Source organism: Sarcophilus harrisii, chromosome 1 (assembly GCF_902635505.1).
Source record: "Sarcophilus harrisii chromosome 1, mSarHar1.11, whole genome shotgun sequence".
Lineage (NCBI taxonomy): Eukaryota > Metazoa > Chordata > Mammalia > Dasyuromorphia > Dasyuridae > Sarcophilus > Sarcophilus harrisii.
Genome location: NC_045426.1, coordinates 338687044 through 338709233, shown reverse-complemented (window position 1 = coordinate 338709233; position 22190 = coordinate 338687044). Strand labels below are relative to the sequence as shown.

At 36.7% G+C, this 22190-nt stretch overlaps 1 protein-coding gene and 1 non-coding gene across 3 annotated transcripts in view; both read right to left on the bottom strand.

Annotated features, from left to right (window-relative positions):
* Positions 1-22190, bottom strand: part of MPG (N-methylpurine DNA glycosylase) — a 63696-nt gene that overhangs the window by 23918 nt on the left and 17588 nt on the right. For both annotated transcript variants that reach the window (XM_031945680.1, XM_023497755.2), the window contains exon 2: positions 16110-16334. In XM_031945680.1, coding sequence (XP_031801540.1) covers positions 16110-16334 — 225 coding nt within the window. The remainder of the gene's footprint in view (positions 1-16109; positions 16335-22190) is intronic.
* LOC111719375 lies at positions 17518-17619 on the bottom strand. Its single transcript, XR_002769538.1, has one exon. It is a non-coding gene; the product is annotated as a U6 spliceosomal RNA (small nuclear RNA).

Sequence of the window (22190 nt, the reverse complement as noted above, 5' to 3'; positions counted from 1 at the left end):
TAAAGACCATTCTGGCTGAAGGCCATGGAAAGGGGCCCAGTCTGACTGAGGAAGCACCTAGGAGAGAATTATTATTATATCATTTGCATCAGAAATGCACTGGAGGGAGGGAGGGAAAGCCAGGCTGCCCAATACAAAATGCATTCAATGAAGTGGGATTATCATTCAGAAAAGCCTGAGAAGTTTCTGGCAAAAGAGAAACCGAGACTAACAGAGAGACTGTTCATTGCAGTCTGAGACAAGCACAATCAAAGTCAGTGAGGAGGCTTTCAGGCCAGGCCTGTTAATGCCTTAGAACTGGATGCAAAATCCACTTAGAACCAAACATTGACCATTTGTGAGAAATACTGTGAATCTCACCACAATCAAGAGGAATCAATAGTTTCCAAGGACTCCCTACAGAAACCCCACAGCTTTCTCTCAGCAGCTATGGCAATCTAGTCAGAAGGCCCCCTCTCCTTTAAACCTTGGGCAAATGAGGAAAATAAGAACAAAAGAGGAGCAAGGAGTGAGTCAGGATGCCCAAGGTCACTGCTAGCTAGTTAGGGGTAGTCAGGCTCAAATTTCGGGCTGTTCCTGGGACTCTTTCCACTCTATCTGAAGGCTCAAGGACAGAGAACAGGCCTTCATCAACAAACAACTTTTCTGTGGAGGCAGAGTCATCATGACACTAATAAATCAACCAAAAAGCATTACCGGGTACCTATGATGTATTAGTTGCCATTTGGAGAGATGTAGAAAAACTCAACAATTCATATCCTCCAGAATATGGCAGTTTATTGGGAAAACAACAAGGTTTGTACAAGCAAGTGTATAAGGATAGATCCAAGGTGACTTTGGCAGAAAAGGCACAAAGAACTGGAAGAACAGAAAAGATTCCTTGTAGAAAGCAGTGCTGGAGCTAACCCTTGAAGTTAACAAAGAATTTTAAAAGGGGGAGGTGAGGAAAGCGTATTCCATGCACTGGAAATAACCCATACAGTGGTACAGAAATGGGAAATGAAGTATTTAATGTTTGAAGATGAATGAGAAAGTCATTTTGGCTCTACAAAGAGTCCAGGAAGGGGAATAATAAGGTTAAGCTGTAAACTTTGCAAATGCCAAACAAAGAAATTTCTATTTGGTCCCAGGAAAAATAAGAGAGGCACAGGAATTCACTGAATAAGGCAATCATGGAATAAAAACTGTGCTTTAAAAAAATTATTTTGTGTTTGTAGCAGCTCTTTTTGTAGTGGCAAAGAATTGAAAAATGAGTAGATGCCCATCAATTGAGAAATGGCTAAGTTATGGTATGTGAAAGTAATGGAATATTATTGTTCCATAAAAAATGATGAAAAAAATCCCAACATGATTAAACTATGTATTAAAAAATGAATGTAGATAAAAAGACTAGAGCTAAACAAGAAATTTGACCTCCAAATATAGAACTCAAGAGAAACATAAAAAGGTTAAAAAGAAAAAAAAAACTCGTGAGAATTATATTTCTATTATGGGTATATATTGAAAGTACATATATAATCTGATTTTACTGTTATAATATAAAAAAGAAAATAGAAATGGAAAGGGGATTGTAACAGAAAAAAATGGGGAAAGTGGAGGTAAAATGAGGGAAATTACATCTCAGGAAGAGGCAAAGAAAACATTATAATTGAGGGAAAGAAGGAAGGGTGACAAATATTATGTGAATGTTACTCTCATCAGATTTGGCCCAAAGAAAGAATATTAAATATATTTGGTTTCACCAAGAAACATCTCTCATCTATAGAAAAGTGTGAGTGGGGGGTGGGGGGAGAAGGGGAAAAGGGAAAGGATAGGCTAAAGAGAAGGGAAAAGAGAAATAGTAGAGGAAAGGTATAAGAAAGGGAGAGGGTCTCTAAAGGGGGAGAACTGCTTGAAGCAAGTAGTGCTCATAAGTAAAATACTGGGAAGGAGGGAAAGGGGAAAAGGAAAGAGAAAAGTATAATTTGTGGTTAATAAGATGGCAGGAAATACAAAATTAATAGTTTTAATTGTAAATGTGAATGGGGTGAATGCTCCCATAAAACGTAAGTGGACAGCAGATTGGATTAAAAGCCAGAATCCTACAATATGTTGGTTACAAGAAACACATATAAAGCATAGTGATACATACAGAGTAAAGGTGAAAGGCTGGCGCAGAATCTATTATGCTTCAGGTGAAGGAAAAAAAAAAAAAAAGCAGGGGTAGCCATCCAGGGGTAGCAAAAATTAATCTAATTAAAAGAGATAAGGAAGGAAACTATATCTTGCTAAAGGGTACCATAGATAATGAAGCAATATCAAAATTAAACATATATGCACCAAGTAGTATAGCATCTAAATTCCTAAAGGAGAAGTTAAAAGAGTTGCAAAAAGAAACAAAACAGCAAAACTATAATAGTAGGGTTCAACCCTTGCTCTCTCAGAACTAGATAAATCAAACCACAAAATAAATAAGAAAGAAGTTAAAGAGGTAAATAAAACACTAGAAAAGTTAGTTATGATAGATCTTTAGAGAAAATTGAATGGAGACAGAAAGGAGTACACTTTCTTCTCGGCAGCTCATGGAACCTATACAAAAATTGACCATATATTAGGACAAAAAGACCTCAAAATCAAATGTAGAAAGGCAGAAACAGTAAATGCATTTTTTTCAGATCACAATGCAATAAAAATTACATTCAATAAGGACCAGGAGAAAATAGATGAAAAAGAAACTGAAAACTAAAGAATCTCATTCTAAAGAATGAATGGGTGAAACAGCAAATCACAGACACAATCAATAATTTCATCCAAGAGAATGACAATAATCAGAAAACATAACAAAAATTGTGGGATGGAGCCAAAGGGATAATAAGGGGAAATTTTATATCTCTAGATGCTTACTTGCATAAAACAGAGAAAGAGAAGATCAGTAAGTTGGGCTTGTAACGGACAAAGATAGAAAAAGAACAAATTAAAAACCCCCAATCAAATACTAAACTTGAAATTCTAAAAATAAAAGGAGAGATCAATAAAATTGAAAGTAAAAATACTATTGAATTAATAAGTAAAACTAAGAGTTGAAAAAACCTACAAAATAGATAAACCTTTAGTTAATTTGATTAGAAAAAGGAAAGAGGAAAATCTAATGGTTAGTCTCAAAATGAAAAGGAAAAACTATCCACCAATGAAGAGGAAACTAGAGCAATTATCAGGAGTTACTTTGCCCAACTTTATGCCAATAAATTTGACAACCTAAGTGAAATGGAGGAATACCTATAAAAATAGATTGCCCAGATTAGTAGAAGAGGAAATAAATTACTTAAACAGTCCCATTTTAGAAAAAGAAATAGGACAAACTATTAATCAACTCCCTAAGAAAAAATCATCAGGACCAGATGGATTTACATGTGAATTCTACCAAACATTTAAAGAACAATGAACTCCAATACTATATAAACTATTTGAAAAAAAAAATGGAAGGAAGGACTCCTACCAAATTCTTTTTATGACACAGACATGGTACTGATACTTACACCAGGTAAGACAAAAACAGAGAAAGAAAATTATAGACCAATCTCCCTAATGAATATTGATGCAAAAATCTTAAATAAAATATTAGCAAGAGATTACAGATAATCATCCTCATAATAACATACCATGACCAAATAGAATTTATACCAAGAATGCAGGGCTGGTTCAATATTTGGAAAACTATTAGCATAATTGACTATATCAATAACCATATTAACAAAAACCATGTGATAATCTCAATAGATGTAGAAAAAGTATTTTATAAAATCCAACACCCATTCCTATTAAAAACACTGGAGAGTGTAGGAGTAAATATACTTTTCTTTAAAATAGTCAGTAGCATCTATTGAAAACCATCTAATAAGCATCATATGTAATGGGGATAAACTAGAACCATTCCCAATAATATTGGGGGTGAAACAAGGTTGCCCACTTTCACCATTGCTATTCAATATTGTATTAGAAATGTTAGCTTTGGCAATAAGAGAAGAAAAAGAGATTAAAGGAATTAGAGTAGGTAATGAGAAAACCAAATTATCACTCTTGTCAGATGATATGATGGTATACTTAGAGAACCCCAGAGAATCAACTAAAAAGCTATTAGAAATAATCCACAACTTTAGCAAAGTTGCAGGATATAAAATAAATCCAAGTAAATCATCAGCATTCTTATACATCACTAACAAAATCCAATAGCAAGAGATACAAAGAGAAATTCCATTTAAAATAACTGTTGATAATATAAAATAGTTGGGAATTGATCTGCCAAGGGAAACTCAAGAACTATATGAGCAAAACTACAAAACACTTTCCAAACAAATAAAGTCAAATCTAAGCAATTGGAAAAATATCAAATGCTCATGGATAGATTGAGCAAATATAATAAAGACGAAAATACTCCCTAAACTAATCTATTTATTTAGTGCTATACCAATCAAACTCCCAAGAAACTATTTTACTGACCTAAAAAAAAAAAAAAAAAAAAAAATTCATGTGGAAGAACAAAAGATGAAGAATTTCAAAAGAATTAATGAAGCGAAAAACAAATGAAGGTGGCCTAGCTATTCCAGATCTAAAACTATATTATAAAGCAGCAGTCATCAAAACCATTTGGTACTGGCTAAGAAATAGAGAAGTTGATCAGTGGAATATAGGTTAGGTTCACAGAACAAAATAGCCAGTGACTATAACAATTTAGTATTTGATAAACCCAAAGGCCCCACCTTTTGGGATAAGAATTCACTGTTTGACAAAAACTGCTGGGAAAGTTGAAAACTAGTATGGCAGAAACTAGGCATAGACCCATACTTAACACCATATACCAAGATAAGGTCAAAAGGGTTCATGATCTAGACATAAAGAATGATATTATAAACAAATTAGAAGAAGATAGGATAGTTTACCTTTCAGATTTGCGGAGGAGGAAGGAATTTGTGACCAAAAAGAACTAGAGATCATTATTGATCATAAAATAGATAATTTTGATTATATTAAGTTTAAAAAAAAGATTTTGTACAAACAAAATTAATGCAGACAAGATTAGAAGGGAAGCAATAAACTGGGAAAGTATTTTTCTATCCAAAGGATCTGATAAAGGCCTCATTTCTAAAATATATAGAAAATTGACTCAAATTTATAATAGTTCAGGCCATTCTACAATTGACGAATGGTCAAATGAACAGACAATTTTCAGATGAATTGAAACTATTTGTAGCCACATGAAAAGGTGATCCAAAACACTATTGATCAGAGAAATGCAAATTAAAACAACTCTTAGATACCATTACACACCTCTCAGACTGCCTAAGATGACAGGAAAAGATAATGACAATGTTGGAGGGAATGAAGGAAAACTGGGACACTGATACATTGTTGGTGGGACTGTGAATGAATCCAACCATTCTGGAAAAAGGTTTGGAACTATACTCAAAAAGTTATCAAACTGTGCATACACCTTTGATCCACCAGTGTTTCTACTGGGCTTAAATCCCAAAGAGATCTTAAAGGAGGGAAAGGGACCCACATGAGCAAAAATGTTTGTGGCAGCCCTCTGTGTAGTGGGAAGAAATTGGAAACTGAATGGATGCTCATGAATTGGAGAATGGCTGAATAAACTGTGGTATATGAATGTTATGGAATACTATTGTTCTGTAAGAAATGACCAGCAGGATGATTTCAGAGAAGCTTGGAGAGATTTACATGAACTGATGCTGAGTGAAATGAGCAGAACCAGAAGATCATTATACACGGTAACAACTAGACTATAAGAGGATCAATTCTGATGGGCGTGGCTCTCTTCAACATCAAGAGTTCCAATTCTGCAGTGATGAAGAGAGCTATCTACACCCGGAGAGAAAACCATGGGAACAGAGTATGGAACACAATATAGCATTCTCACTCACTCTGTTATTTGCTTGTATTTTGTTTTCTTTCTCAGTTTTTCTTTTTCTTCCTTCTTGATCTGATTTTTCTTGTGCAACAAGATAACTGTAGAAACATATATGTATACATTGGATCTTACATGTATTTCAACATATTTAACATATATTGGACTACCTGCCAGCTAAGGAAGGGGGTGAGGGGAAGGAGGGGAAAATTTGGAACAATATGTTGTTCAAGGGTCAATGTTGGAAAAATCACCCATGTATATGCTTTGTAAATAAAAAGCTTTAATAATAATATATATAATTTAAAAAAAACAATTTTAAAAAAGAAAAAGAAAATCATTTTTGTCAAATCTGGCCTTAAACAGAAGCGAAAAGAAGTAAAGGAACAAGAGTAGGTACAGTGAAGGAAAACACAACAAAGTTTGGCAATTGATTAAATATGTGGCAAGGAGAGTAGAATAAAAGATAATGAATGTCACGATTAAAGTCACCTTTATAGAACCAAAAATTGTGAGTCTTTTGAGAGCAAGGACTTTTCCCTTTCTCCCCATCTGAACATCCAGTTCGATGATTAATAAGTACCAAATACTTAATAAGTATTTATTTACTGACTGGAAGAGTAATGGTTTGGAAAGAAAGATAATGAGTTTTATTAAATTTGAAATATCTATGGGATACCTATAAAGTGACTAAAAGGTCCACAGTCTTTTAACTAGAGATTCTACTACAAGGCATTTACCTCAAGAAAATCAATGACAAAAAAATTCTATATACAACAAGTTATAGCAGCACTTTTTGTGGTGGCAAAAAAGCTAGAAGCAAAGTGAATAACCATAAAATGGGACAAGGCTAAATAAACTGTGGTATATGAATATAAATGGAACATTACTTTCCTGTAATTCAGGGCTTCTTAAACTTTTTCCACTCTTGAGCCCTTTATATCCAAGAAATTTTTACACAGCTGTGGGTATATAGGTATATAAAATTAAATGTATACAAACTAAACATTTATTGATAACAAATAATAAAGAAATTAATCTTAAAACAACTCTTTAGCATGTATATAAATTTACCATTAAAGAGGAAAGCAAATGTGCATATAAATAAGATGCATGTGTTTGTTTATTTTTACATAAATAATTAAATTTTGGTGGAATATCTGATAACTTTTACTGTTGTCAAATTTTTTGAGACCCCCACATTGAGTTATGCAATTCCACATGGGGTTGCAAACTACAGTTTAAGAACCTTTGCTGTAAGAAAAGGCAAAAACATGATGAATACAAAAAGAAATGGAAAGACTTATGTGAACTGATGCAAAGTGAAGTAAGCAGAACCAAGAATACAATACACATAATGAATGGAATGTAAAAAAATGAAAAGGGCAAAAACAAAACAATAGAATTGAATGTTGCAAAATCACAATGACCAAGGTAGGCCCCACAGAAAAGATATGAAAAGAACTTTCTCCACACTCCTTTGTGGATATGTGTAGCATTGAATATAAACCTTTTTAAGTACATCAATTGGTTTTGTTGATTTTTTTTCTTTTTCTTCCTTTAAAAACATTTTTTTATTATGAAACTTGGGAAGTTTTCAAAGGAAAAAATCAAATAGTCATGTTTTTAAAAATACTTTAAATCACTAATAATTAGAGAAATGCACATTAAACAGCTCTGAGGTACTACCTCACATCCATTACACTGGTTAAGATGACAGAAAAGAAAAAGAAAAATGCTGGCAGGGATGTGAGAAAACAGGAACAATAAATAATGCAATACTGGTAAAGCTGTGAATTAACTGAATCATTCTTGAAAAGAATTTGAAACTATATCTGACCCAATCAGGGGTTACAGCAACCTTAGCATGTCACAGGTCTCATGTTTGTCTGGGGAATTGCACATACTTCCCTGTTCTCAAGTCAGCACAAACTTCAGAACGGGGCCCCAGACCTCTGGGCCTGAACATATACCCAAAAAACTATCAAATTGTGATTAAACATGAATAAATAAATGACTAGACAGATAGAAAGAAAAAAGCAAATTGCATATACTTTAAACCAGAAATACTGTTACTAGGTCAACACCCCCAAAGAAATCAGAGAAAAAGGAAAAGGACATATATGTACAAAAATATTTATAGCAGCTCTTTTTGTGATGGCAAAAAATTGGAAAATGGGAGGATGACCATTAACTGGGAAATAGTTAAACAAGTTGTGACATATGATTGTGATGTAATACTATTGTGCTATAAGAAATAACAAAGGAGATGATTTTGAAAATAAAATTGCATGAGAAAACAAATAAATAAATGAATAAAGGATAAGTCACTGGAAAGAAGTAGGGGAAAGATATGGGGATATAAAAAAGATATCAAAAATCTACTTTTAGAAAATAAATCATTGTAAACTTTGAAGAGAGCAGTTTCAATTTAAAAATAGTTCAAAAGATATCACAAAGAGTTGAAGCGAAAGGAGAAGAATCGTCAATGAGTATAGACAGCTTTTAGCAATCTGACTAGGTAAGAAAAGAGTGAAGATGTTTTAAGGATAAGAGAGACTTGCATGTGTTTGCAGGCATTAGGGACAAAAAAAAAAGATAGAAGTTGTAGGTTAAAAAGAAAGATGGGGTGGTTGTTGGAACAATCTTCTGGAGAAAATGGGAGTGGATAGATTCAAGGGTATAAGTAATAGACTGGCCTTAAGAAGGAAAAAGGTCACTTCTTTATCAGATTTCCTTTATTAGAAGTAAGAGATATAAAAGAGGAGAGGGAAGGAAGCTCAGAGTGAATGGTCTTTATTTTCTAGGCAAAGTTCCCAGATGAAAAGGTACAGAGAGGGAGAGATTCAGGAGTCTTGAGGAGAGAAAAAAATATGGGAGTGTGTTAGAGCAGAGATGCCAATATTGATCTCAGGTCTCCAGCAACAATCAATCCAGAAAGCTGTTAGACCCAGATTAAAAGGTAATTGGGAAATATTTAACAAAAAATATAAAATACAACAGAATATTGATAATGTTAATATATGGTTTTCTAAATTAATATGCTGCTTGCAGGGATCCTTATGTAGAGTTTGATGGTCTTGTTTCTATTTAAGTTTGATACCACTGGGATAAAGAATCAAGAAGGAGTAAGAAGATTTCTTCTTTATATAGAGCTTTAAGCTTTATGAAGTACCTTCCTCATAACAATCCTGTGTAATAAGTAGCATAAGTATTATTATTCCCATTTTGTAGATGAGAATACTGAGGCTCAGAGAAATTAAGAAATCTAGGCTAAATTAGTAAATATCACAGCCAGAAGTAGAAAATTCTAAGGGAGCTTAGAGGCATTTTGGCCAGCGCTCTAACCACTGTGGCATACTAAAGACCAACATGGTAAATATAGGCCACATTCTTCCCATGGCTCCTGTGAGAAAAGCATGTGGCAAACTGTAATGCACTAGAGAAATGTGAGCTGCTGTTATTATTGGGAGGGGAGGTGTATCTGGCAGCATGTGCAGAATGGACTGGAAAGGGGAACTGAAAGGAGGAGGGGAGGGGTGGTCAGGAGGCTACCGCTACAAGTATGGTTTAGCAATAATGAGGGCTGGGAAGACAATCAGCAGCCACCACCACTCTCACAGAATTCCCTTGTTTCCAGAATTCTGTGCTGAGGAAGCTCCCCACCCCCACCTCCCCTAGTGCCCATGACCAGCCTGGCAGGAAAAGCCACCAGATCTGCTTCGTGATGCCCATCCCTCTCCTTGCCTCCTGACAGCCCGGCCTAGGCGTGCCTCTCTCTGGGGAGCATCCCCAAGCACGCTCAGCCAGGATCCAACACTAACAATCTCAGCTGAAAACAGCAGAGAGGGTCTCTTTATGTAACAAATAGAAATTGCCGGAAGAGAAAGAAAATTCCCTAAAGTGAAATTCCAGGAAGTCTCTCTTAGAGCTTCATATTCCCAACAGCTGCACAGGTCTTCCTCTGGCATAACCATTACACAGGAAGGCACACTAGGAAAATCCATCAAGTCCAATGCTAACTTCTTGGAGCAGGTGCCCTCTGAGGGCCAGTCACAACCTAAAGCGCGAGGCAATAATGCACATGTCTACACCACACTTTAAAACTTCCAAAGAACTCTCTTCATAACATCTAAGAAGAAGACACATCTTCAGACTAAATACTCCCAAGCACAAATCATAAACTTCCTTTATGATATCTCTTAAAATTGTCCATCTAACTTTGTATTAAGACCTCAAATGAGGGAGAGCCAGCTAGGAGTGTTACATGGAACAAAATGGTAATTCCTACATTTATCCAACAAACATATGTCCAATGCCTACTGATCTCAGAACATCAAAGTTCAAGGCCTTGAATTTTGATCCTCTGCCTCTCTTTTATTCTCTGAACACCTTTTATAAACTTTTACAAAAAGTTTATAAAACTTTTATGGCTTTTATAAACTGCCTGGAAATGGGATTCATCCTTTAGACCAGGGATGGGGAACATCCAGCCCACAGACTATACAAGACCCATGAAATCATTTGCTAAGACAACTGCAGATGATGACAAGCTGAAAACTAGGTACAACAACCTTCCACGGCTTCAGTTCTATAAGTTCTATAATTTGGTATGTTCCATAAATGATGTTATGAATATCCAAATGGCCCTTGCCAGTTCTAGGATAGTGCCCATTTAGATAGACATTTGGCCAGATCTCTACTCCTGCTCTGATTTCTGCCGGAGAGAGCTTTGGCATTTTTTGGAGATACTAAGCATGTTCAACCCAACAACTGCTTTATTCCCCTTCCAAAGGCACCTACCTACAGACCCTCAAATCAATATGAAAACTCCTATCAGATCTGACTCCACTGCTCAGAACCTTTAAAGGTTCTTTTAGGATAAAAAATGTCTTTCACCTAGTAGTTCAGGTTCTCTATTATCTGACGCTAACCTACATTTACTTCACATTTCTCCATCTATCTTACATTCCTGATCAACTGGACAGTTTCCGCCCTGTCTTATGTTTTGTGTCTACACATTGATACAGACCAACTCCTACATGCTTCTTCCCATTGAATTTTTTCTTTTCCTTCAAGGAGCCCAAGTGATTTTCCCAAGGTGCAGGTCATTGTCATGTCATTCCCCCACTCAACAGACTCGAATGGTTTCCCACTGCCTCTGTTGTTATCTTTCTTTTTCAAAGGAGACCATGACATTGGAGAAATGGTGCCAAGGGAATTGGATTTAAGTGAGGGAGGGCTGTGCCAAGTCACCAGCCTCACTTTCTATTCCGCAGTCATCTGGGTCCAGTAGCAAGAATATTTAGATCAGGATGACCGGAAATGGTCTCAGATGCAGTGGGAGCTTTTGGCCTTTTTAAGCTAAGGTCTTTAGCAGGTGTCAGTTTAACTGAGGTTACACCCATTCAATAATTAAGACTAGGTAATAAAGAAATGAGGTTTTGTCTTTATGAACAAATAAAAGGTCTTCTCTTCAATTTTTAAAGTGTCTTCCAATACGGATCCTTCTTTCCATCTCATTAACAATAGGAACAGTAACAAGAGCTAACATTTAAATAATGTTTTACAGTTACAAAGCACTTTATATATGTTAAATCACTCAACCCCCCACATCCACCCAGAGAGATTATGGTTCTGGTACAATTTCTAGTTCTTTCTGACTCCATTTTAGGGTTTCCTTGACAAAAATATTGGAGTACTTTCCAGTTCATTTTACAGATGAGAAAACTAGCTAAACAGGGTTAAGTGATTTTTGCAAGGTCACCTAGTAAGTGTCTAGAACTAGTTTTGAACTCAGGACAATGTGGCTTCCTTTCCCAGCCCAGCACTCAGAAATATCCTGTACAACCTCCTCAACAAATGGTCATCCAGGTGCCAAGTGAAGACCTCCCAAAGCAGCCCATTCTATAGAGAGTGACTGGAATCATGAAGAAGTTTTTCTTGACACTCAACTGAAATCTACCACTATGCAAATTCTACCCCTGCTCTTAGTTCTTCACTAAGAGATCAAATTGAACAAGTCCCTTTCAAATACATTAAAGCCAATACTCTCATGGTCCCCAGGTTTTGTTTTCATTCCTAGTTCCTTCAATCAGTGGTCACCCTCTGAGGTAGGTGCTATTATTATCTCCATTTAACAAATAAAGAAACTGAGACAGGTAGAAAATGAGTGACTTCCCAGGGCTGCATGATTATTAAAGTGTCAGTGTTCCAGATTCTAAATCCTGTAATCTCTCTACAACACAATTTCAATGCCAACTTATTCCACGTACAAGAAGCTAGAGTGGACTTCCAGTTGTTCCTTATACATGAGATCTCCCATCACTATGCCATTGCAATGGCTGTTCCCCATACTTGGACTACTCCTCCTTCCTACCTTGTACACTATATTCTACTTTGTAACATACTTATTAACATGCAAGCCAGATCTCTACCAGTGAAATTAAAATTCATTAAAGGCAGGGCTTATCGTTTTTCATTTTTTGTCTCCTGAACTAATCTCAGTGCCTTGTCCATAGAAGGTACTTACTGAATGCTGGTAATCAAAGTTCTGAGACCCCAACACACATAAAGGGAGGAGTGTCCACCTGAAAACCAAGAAAGGGGCTATTCAAACAGAGATACTTAAAGAGTCACATTTCATTCTTTGTTAAGGAGAAAGAATGGCAATAGGCTTCCTAGTACTATCTGGCAGGAAGAAATATATGATAAGTGAAGAGAAATAGAACCATGGAAGCTCAGAGTTGGAAGGACCTTGGAAGCCATCTCTTCCAAACCAGACCTTAACAGAAATATCTACTACAACCTCAACAAGTGGTCATCCAGATACTAAATGAAGACCTCCCAAGGCAGCCCATTCCATAAAGAGTGGCTGGAATCATGAATAAGTTTTTCTTGACACTCAAATGAAATCTTCCACTGTACAAATTCTACCACCACTCCTAGTTCTTCACTCCGGGACCAAGAGAACAAGTTCCTTTCAGATATATTAAGGCCAATACTCTTGTGGCCCCCAAGTTTTGTTTTCATTCCCACTTCCTTCAGTCAGGAATGGTATGGATCCAAGGCCCTTCAATCTCCTTGGCATCTGTTCCAGATTGTTCATGGCCTTCTAAAATAGTATGCAATACTGCAAAAGCACTCTGACCAATACAGACAAGATATAGATAACAATACTATTATCTTTATTATTTTGGATACTATCCCTTTCTTAAGGCAGCCTAAGGTTACATTAGGGTTTTTTGGCTGCCATGTTACAATGGTAGTTCACATTGAACTTTCAGTATCATTAACTACTCTTTAAGCAACAGAAAAAGAAAGGAAAGGGAAAAAGAAGTAAGAAAAGGAAAGGGAAAAAAGAGAACAGAGAGGAGAGGGGAAACAGAAACTTTTAATAAGTGACTACTATAAGCTGAACATTTTACAAATACTTCATTTGATCTTCACAACCACCCTGGAAGGTGGGTGCTATTTTTTATAGTTGAGGAAACCGAAGCAAGGAGTAGTTAAATAACTTGCCCAGATTCACACAGCTAGTTAGTGCCTTAGACCAGATTTGAACCCTGGAATTCCTGACTCCAGCTCAGCTCTCTTTCTGTGCTGCCTAGATACTTGGGACAGTGACTCTATCTATACATCACAGGCCCTCAACCATGGGAAAATTCTGCAGTAGCAATAAGTGTTCTTGATCTATAACAACAAGATCAACAAGTCCCAAGATCATGTTAGGATTAGGACTCTTATATCAGCTTCCTACTGGAGCTTCCTGTAATGGCTTCCAATAAGACCGGAACTAACCACAGTGAATCATTCATCATCTTCCAGAGATATTCCTCAATTTCTTGTCCCAACAGCAACTTTGCTGACACAGTTTCAGAAAGCTATCCCTCTCATCTCCATTGGTCAAATTTCTGCTCATTTTTCCAATGCTATTTCCTTTATGAAACACTTCCTTGGTCCTGCCCTTCAACCTACTTACAAATTATCTTTCCTTCCTTTGTCTGTACTTTCATGTTATGCCAGTTTCACTTTGCCACCATCATTCAATACCCTTTTGCTTCTGAAGTTCATACTAATCAATTATACCACTCTGTCCAAATCTAGCTACTGATTCTAAGTCTTTCTTCAAGGATATCACCACCTGGTTCTCAATCTTCCTTTCCACCCCAATTCCTGACCTCATCCTTGATAACTTCCATCTTAATAATGATGACCCTACCACCAGTCTGCACTCTTGCTTTATTAACTAGATCAATTCCCATGATCTCCACATCTATACCATATCTACCAACAGGGACTAACATATATCAGAACAAGGCTGAAATTCCACTTTCTGCCCAGAATCTCCTCTCTTAGGATCACAGAACTAGAGTGAAATCTCCCATTTTCTCTCACTACTCCTATTTGGTTCTTTACCTTTATTATGATTCTCAAACTGCTAGAGGAAGTCATAACATTTATGTTGAGAAGTACACTACAAATCCCTATTATATAATCTCAAATTGGCCCTCACTACATTGAAATAATCCTTTTACTCATTTCTAATTCATTCCTTATCACATTCTTTCTACAAAGGCTATAAGCAAACCTTCTTTTTCAAGCTCTCAACTCTACCCCAATAGTTCCCTCTCAAACAGATGACATTACCTCCTATTTTATTAAATAGATTAAAAATCCTACCAAGCTGTCTTCAATCCTTTCATTTCCCATCCTCCCAACCTCAAAAAATTCTTATGAATTCATCCATTTCCCTAACCCTATTATATCAAACTCAGAAGAAAAGGCAGCTCTCCCCCACTGTTCCAATCTCAGAGAATAAAACAGTTCTCCCCTACTGCTCCAATCTTATGATAAAATGATCTGCCTCCATTGCTCCAATCTCAGATGATAAAATGGCCTTCCTCATTGTTCCAATCTTAGATGATAAAATGCCCATCCTCTATTGCTCCAATTTCAGAAAAGAAGCTAATCCTCCCCTATTGCTTCAATATCAGAGAATAAAATGGTCCTCTTCCATTGCTCCAATCTCAAATGATAAAATGGCTCTCCTCCACTCCACTAATCTCAGAGGATAACTTATGGTGACAACATTAAACTCTCAATTTGTGTTAACCCTTTCCTTTCCTGTCTGCTGACAGACCATGCCCCACAAATAAGGAAACTGAAATTCAAGAGGAAATAGCTTGCCCAAAGTTACATAGCTAGGAAGTGTCAGCAATAGGACCACCCAACATCCTCCTGTTATCTTCTGCTTATTCTAATATCATGAAGGTAACCCAAGCCATCAGACTGGAGTGAGTCAAGAAGACTGTGGCCAAGTCTGCATTCAGTTACCAAATGATCACAAGTTGTGGGCAAGTAGCTTTCTCTCTTTTGGCTTCCATTTCTTTATTGTAAAAAGAAATGGAAAAAGCACTCAACTTAATAAGCTCTGTAGTCTGTTCTACCACCAGCACTCTACAATTCAATGATTTTACATTTCAATTCCCATCAAAGAGTAAAGCCAGAGAAAGGTAAGGCAGAACAATTTAAATTTTGGGGTCCATTTCTTTTTTTCTTCTGGGCTCTGAACATGTGCAAATTGGGATAGCTGTTTTGGAGGGACTCCATAACTGACACTAAATGGATTCTTTGAAGTCCTTTTTAGCTCGGAATTTATGATACTTTGCCTCTAAAGACCTCTACTATATGACACCAACCTTATCTCACAATATCCCCATTTGTACAATTGATGCTCTAACCTAACCAAGATGTTCAACCCCAAAGTACATCCTAAGTTTTCCCACCACCTCACTTTTGTTTATGTTGTTCCCTCTATCAGAAATACTCCACCCCACCCCATCATAACTGCTGACATCCTGTCCATACTGAAGACCCAGATCAAAGATCATCTTCATGAAGCCTTCCTTGATTCTCCCAGTTAGAAGCAATCCCTTGATTGCTATAAATTTATTCTTCTTTTATGTACATATCACATTTTACTTTGTGTTAGAGTTACCAGTGTACACATACATAATCCTTTTTCTAAATTATAAGATGCAAGAGAGGTCAGACATATCTAAACTTATTATCTCTTTCAGAAACTAGCATGCTACATATAGTGGAATCTTAATACACACTATAGAATGCTGAATGAAAACCTGCAGAAACTTCTGGGTTCAACAAATTCTAGGTTTGTCCTAAATAGAAGGAGCTACAGGCAAATTACCTGTCCAAGAAAGGCCTGGGCCAGGGCGATTGCAGGCTGGTCAAAAAACTCAGGTCCCAGCCGGGAACTGTTGCTTTTCTGGTGAGTGAAATAGATACTATACTCTGGAGCAGGACTCCTGGGTGAGGCAAGTGGGTGATCCCCCAAGGAATCCAACTTGGGCTGACTCTGGCTGGCCTTTGACTCTGATAACCGTGGTTTTTTCCGCAGCATTGTTCTAGAAAGCTGGATTGGAAAAGAAAACAAAAACAAAACTCTTTATACATTGAAAGCAATCTCTTTCCACTCTAGGGTAGGGGTGGGGTATCAGCAGAGCAGCCTAGATTTCAAATAAGCAGTCCCCCAAAGATAAACAAGAAAACAAGTGAGTTAAGCCACAGATATACCTCAGGGTAAGGAAATGGTTATCAGGAACCACAAGATTCTTAAAATGTTAAAACTGGAAAGAATTAGACCTTAGAACACAGAGTATTAAAGCTGGGAAGAATTTCAGAACACAGAATGTCAGAACTAGACGAGATTTCAGAACATAGTATGTTAAGCTATAACAAAATGTCAGAACCAGAAGGAACTTCAAGAAGTCAGTCTAACTTAACCCTTTCATTTTACAAGAGAGGAAACAAAGATCCAGAGGGGTTAACTGATTTCCCCTGGGGAATATTTAATAAATGATGATCCTAAAATATGTTCTAATCCTTTTGTGGCTTCAAAAGCCATACACACACACACACACACACACACACACACGGAATTTTTAATTTTGTTTCTTATAAACTATGAAATGAGAGTAAAAGGACAATTTGGAGGAAAAAAAAGAAAAGCTTTCCAAAGACTTATTATCACTTTGCTTTAAGTGTGGAAAAACCAACAATCATTCATCAATTTTTTCACACTCTTCCTACTGATAACTATATTAATGTCCTAAGGGACAGGGACTACCACATCTCAGAACAAGGCTGAAATTCCTCTTTCTGCCCAGAATCTCCTCTCCTAGGACCACAGAACTAGAGTGATATTTTTTAAAATTTTAAAAAATAAATTTTTTGCATGATCTTTTTAGCTATATGAAAAGGAGACAGGGCATATCTTATGAGGAAAAAACAAGTTTAAGAGAAAGAAACAAATTCAAAGAAATTAAATTAATATAAACCTACCTAGCTCCTCCCACAGAGCAGGGATCCCACATTACTAGTCTTGCCAACAATTCTCCCATAATACAAACACAAACTGGAATCTAGTGGCTCAGTAAGGAAATGTGTTCGAAGCTATATGAAGGAACACAAGACCTTTTGAGAACTATGGCTTATAGGGAAGCTGGGATGACTTCTAAATGTGACCTAGTCAAATACTACATGTGAGTACATTCACAAGTGCCCTTTTCTTTCTCTCCCATCCCCATTAAAAGAAAGAAAGAAAGAAATGCTCCATGAATTTGCACATCATACTTGTATAGGGGTCATGCTAATCTGTTTCATTCTAATTTTAGTATATGTGCTGCCAAAGCCAATACTACCTACCCCACCCCTTTGCTTTCTTAAAAAAAAAAAAAGAACTGAAATAGAGATCAGAATCCAGCCCTTGCATTAAAAAAAAAAAAATTATCTATACTTGATAAACATCAAACATGTATATATATATTACATAAAAACAGAAAAACTCTATGTGTGAAATTGCAAATCTATTATTCATTTCTTTATCTTGCATTTTTAAAAATCTTCCTTGTAATAAATAATCATAATTAAACAAAACATATAATGGCCATGTCCAAAAATGCATATATCACAATATCAAGTTGAATTTTTCTCTTCTTTGTCAGGCAATGAAGATAGCATTGCTTCGTCCTAATTCCTCTAAAGTAATCTGAGTAATCAATGAATTGATTAAAGTTCTAAAATCTTTTTAAGTTGTTGTTAACAATGTTGTTATGTACATTGTTTCCAGGTTCTGCTCAATTTGCTCTGTTTTAATTCATACAAATCTTTCTACTTAAGTTTCTCTGAATTCATTTCTTTTGTTTTTTAATTAAAATATTTCATTACATACATACATGTTGAAGATGGAAGAGGAAAGGGACAGATTAGATTACACTTGAGAAAATGTATAGTGCTAAACTTCTACCCCTGGAAATCCATCCCTTTAAAAGCAACATACTCATAGTGACACTATGTGGCTGTGAATCATAAAAAACCATAATTTCAGCATGGACGATAAAACAAATAGTTAATACAGGAGAAGCAGTGGGGATATAAACACAATATATCATTTGTGGCACTGGGAATTGGTCCAACTATCATAGAAAACTATCTGGAAACATGCAAGTCACTGAATTGTTCATATCCTTTGACATAGCAATGCCACCACCAAACGTATAACCCAATGTGGTCAAAGACAAAGATAAAGTTCCCTTACATATCAAAACACTAGTAACAACAAATTTGGTGGAAGAAACAAAAAAGGAATACAGGAAGTACCCAGTGAATGGGTAATGACTAAACAAATTGAAACATATGAATATAATAGAATATTATTTTACTGCAAAAAGTGACTAATATGAGGAATTCAGAGAAACACATATGAGATGACATCTCCAATCTATCCCTTCATGGAGGTGGGAGGTCCCCAAGTATACATATTACAGATGTTTTTAATGTATTCATTAGTTGCGGTGATTTTTCCCTCTTTTTTATGATTTGTTATATAGAATACTTCTCTGGAAGGAAGAACTGGAGGGATATAGGAGATAACTGTGATAATATGAAAAACAGATGACATCAATAAAAACTCATTTTTAAAAATTACCACGGAGACAAAAGGGCATTATGGCACAGTGGAAAGACCACTGTTCTGCCACCAACTAGTCCCATAACTTCTCTAGCAACACAAGAGTATAGGCAAAGAAGAAACAATCTCACACAACTCCCTCCTTTTCCTGATTATAAAACAGATATTCAGAGAAGGGAAAATATTTCTCTCTAAAGACAGAGAACACATTAGGTGCCCTGACTTGAAGTCTAGTGAATGCTCTTTACTAATTGCTAATTTACTAATTCTTTGGAAAACAGGAATGACTGGGAAAAGTACAAAGTGTTCCATCAGTCGGCACTGTTTTTCAAAGCAGCAGGAGGCAAGGGCCCAAAGACTATCAGGAAGAACAAGAGTTAAATGCTATGGAGTTTTCCATAGCAAAAGCCATTACTTTCCTGAAAGAATAAACTTCACTACAGTCCATCTGGCTGCCACATGTCCTAAAACATCTGACCAGACAATCTTAGTTATTTTGAGACCAAAACTTATTCTCGGAGCTGCGATTAAGAGAGAAGATTAAAGGGGAACCAGAAGGCTGATGAATGTTCAAGGATTGGAAAAATACCTCCTCTCAAGTCACTGGAGTTACAGGAGTGCTTGCTTTGACAGAAACCAGTATTTTAAACCAAGTGAAGACATTACATTTTAAATATAAAATGCCACAGAAGTCCAGTGTGAACACTCACTGATATGCCTGTCTTTTCAGTCTGGCCATGGTCCTAGTGCTTGCTCTAAGCATCCCAACCACATGATGTCATTTGAAGTTTAGCTGTTTTGCCAAAAGATTGCTGTTATCATTCCAAACTTCAATAGCACTTTCCTCGGACATTTCAACTGTTCTGATTCAATCCAACAACCATTTATTAAACACTAACTGGAATCTCTAAGGCAGGGGTATTTGGCACCTAAAGAAGTATAAACAGCTGAGCAGAAACAAAACTGGGATAAAAGTCTGGAGATCTGAGTTCAAATCCCAGGTCTGCTGCTTTCTAGCCTTGTGATTAGGAGCAGATCCTCTATAGGTTTCCCCATCCATAAAGTAGGAATTATAATCACAATCATAATTAACACAGTTGGACTTAAAAGAACAAATTAAGTATTTGTTCAGTTTCCTCATCTGTAAAAAGAGGAAGGTGAATGAGATGGGGCTCCTAATCTAGCTCTGGATTTGTGACTTCATTGGATCATTTTATGAACTGGGTGAGGGTTAAAAGACAAGCATCCTTTTTTATGGATGAGTTAGCAGAACAGAATGAAGCAAGCACTGGATTGGGAGTCAGAAGACCCAGTCAGAAGATCATCCCTAATAGCTCTCCTGAACGCCAATCATGCTTCATCATCTAATTTCTGGATATCTCAAGTACATGTGAAAAAAAACATGTTCAAAATGGAACTATCTTTTCTTGAAACCCAAGCCTTCTCCAAATGTTATCTCTACAATATTGCTCACATCCTTCACTCTGATTCCAGGCCTCATACTCTCTTTGGGATAGTAATTAGAGTAGCCTCTGAGCTGGTCTCCCTACTTCTGGTCTCTCATCTTTTTAATCTATTCTTCACACAGCTGCTTAAATAATCTAAGATAGACCTGAATCTGTTGCTCCTCTATTAAAAACACCTCAGGCTTTTAAGGTTCCTTAAAACCTTAGGCTAGCTTTTAAGGTTCTTTATAATCTGGTTTCCACTTATCATTCTAGTTCATCCTTCTTGATCTCTCTACAGGCTTTGACATTGTCAATCACCCTTTTCATCTTGTTATTCTTTCTTCTCTAGGTTTTTGTAACATGGCTCCTTCCTGGTTTTCCTCCCTACCTGACTGATCCTTCTTAGTCTCTTTTGCTGGATCTTCATCCAGGTTTCACCCACTAATCGTGGATATTCCCCACAGAATATATAGCTCTCTTGTAGACCCTCTTCTCTTCTTCCTCTGTACCACTTAGAGCCCATGGATTCGATAATCATATGTATGAAGAGGGGTCTGTCTAAAACCAACCTCTTTCCCAAACTCGTCTCTCATTTCCAACTGCTTATTGGATGTCATGACATCTTATAAAAATCTTACATTTTAACACATCCAAAACTAAACTTACTTTCTCCTCTCCTGTCCCCTAATCCCCCTCCTCTTCCTAACTCCCCTGTTATTATTAAGGGTACTACCACCTCCAGTCACTTAGGCTTGCAAGCTCGATCTCACCCCATGTCCAATCCATTGCCAATTCCTATTACTTCTATCCTTTGCAATGTCTCTCTAGTATTCTCCCTTCTCTTTTCTAAGGCTTCTGTCACACTCATGCAAGTTTCCCTGGTCTCATCTCTCCCCACTCACTCTAGTTCACTTGGCTCTCAAACAGATTTTCCTTAAGCACATGTACAATCATGTCATTCCACTATCAATAAACTCTAGTGGTTCCATATTAACCTTCATTAATCAAATATCAAACATCAATCTCTCTTTGTCTTATAGGTAGAATCAAATATAAAATCTATTGGCTTCTAAACTGCTTTATGCAGTTAATCCCCTTCCCTATGACTTCCTCCCCTCCACATACTGAGATCCAGAGACTCTGGCCTTCATCTCCTGACTCCAGGCATTTTCACTGGCTTCCCCACCCCACCCCCAAGGCCTGGAACTCTCTCCCTCTTCATCTCTGCCTCCAGGTTTCACTGGTTTCCTTCAAATGTCAGCTAAAGCCCCATCTTCTGCAAGAAGCTTTTCCCAGCTTTCCTTAACCTTAATGCCTTTCTCCTGAGATTATTTCCAATGTATTCTCAGTGGTTTGTGTTTTCTTCCCCATCAGGCTGGAGGCTTATAAAGCAGGGACTGTTTTTTGCCTTTGTATTACCAATGACTGGCCCGTAGTAGATGCTTAATAAATGCTTATTGACTTGACATAATATTATTTTCCTTCACAAATTTATCAACTAAACTGTCTACTAGCTATTCCTTAAACTCAGTCCTCCCTTTCCTACCTCTGCCTTCCTACAGGCTGCCACCACATCTGGAATATACTATCAGATATAGCTCAGGTGGCACAAGGCCTTACCAGAGTCTCCTTAACAGATTTATTAGCACATTCTGCTTCTTAACACTCACTTTATATGCACTTTCAAATTTGCTGACTCTATGCTGACTATGCATAGATTCTACCTTTAAGCTCTTTAAAGGAAGAGTTGATTTTGATTTTGTCTTTGCAAAGACAGACTCCAACAGTAGCAATGAGGCTTAGTGGACGGAAGGTCAGCCCCTTGGTGTCACTGTTCAGCCATGGGGTTCAG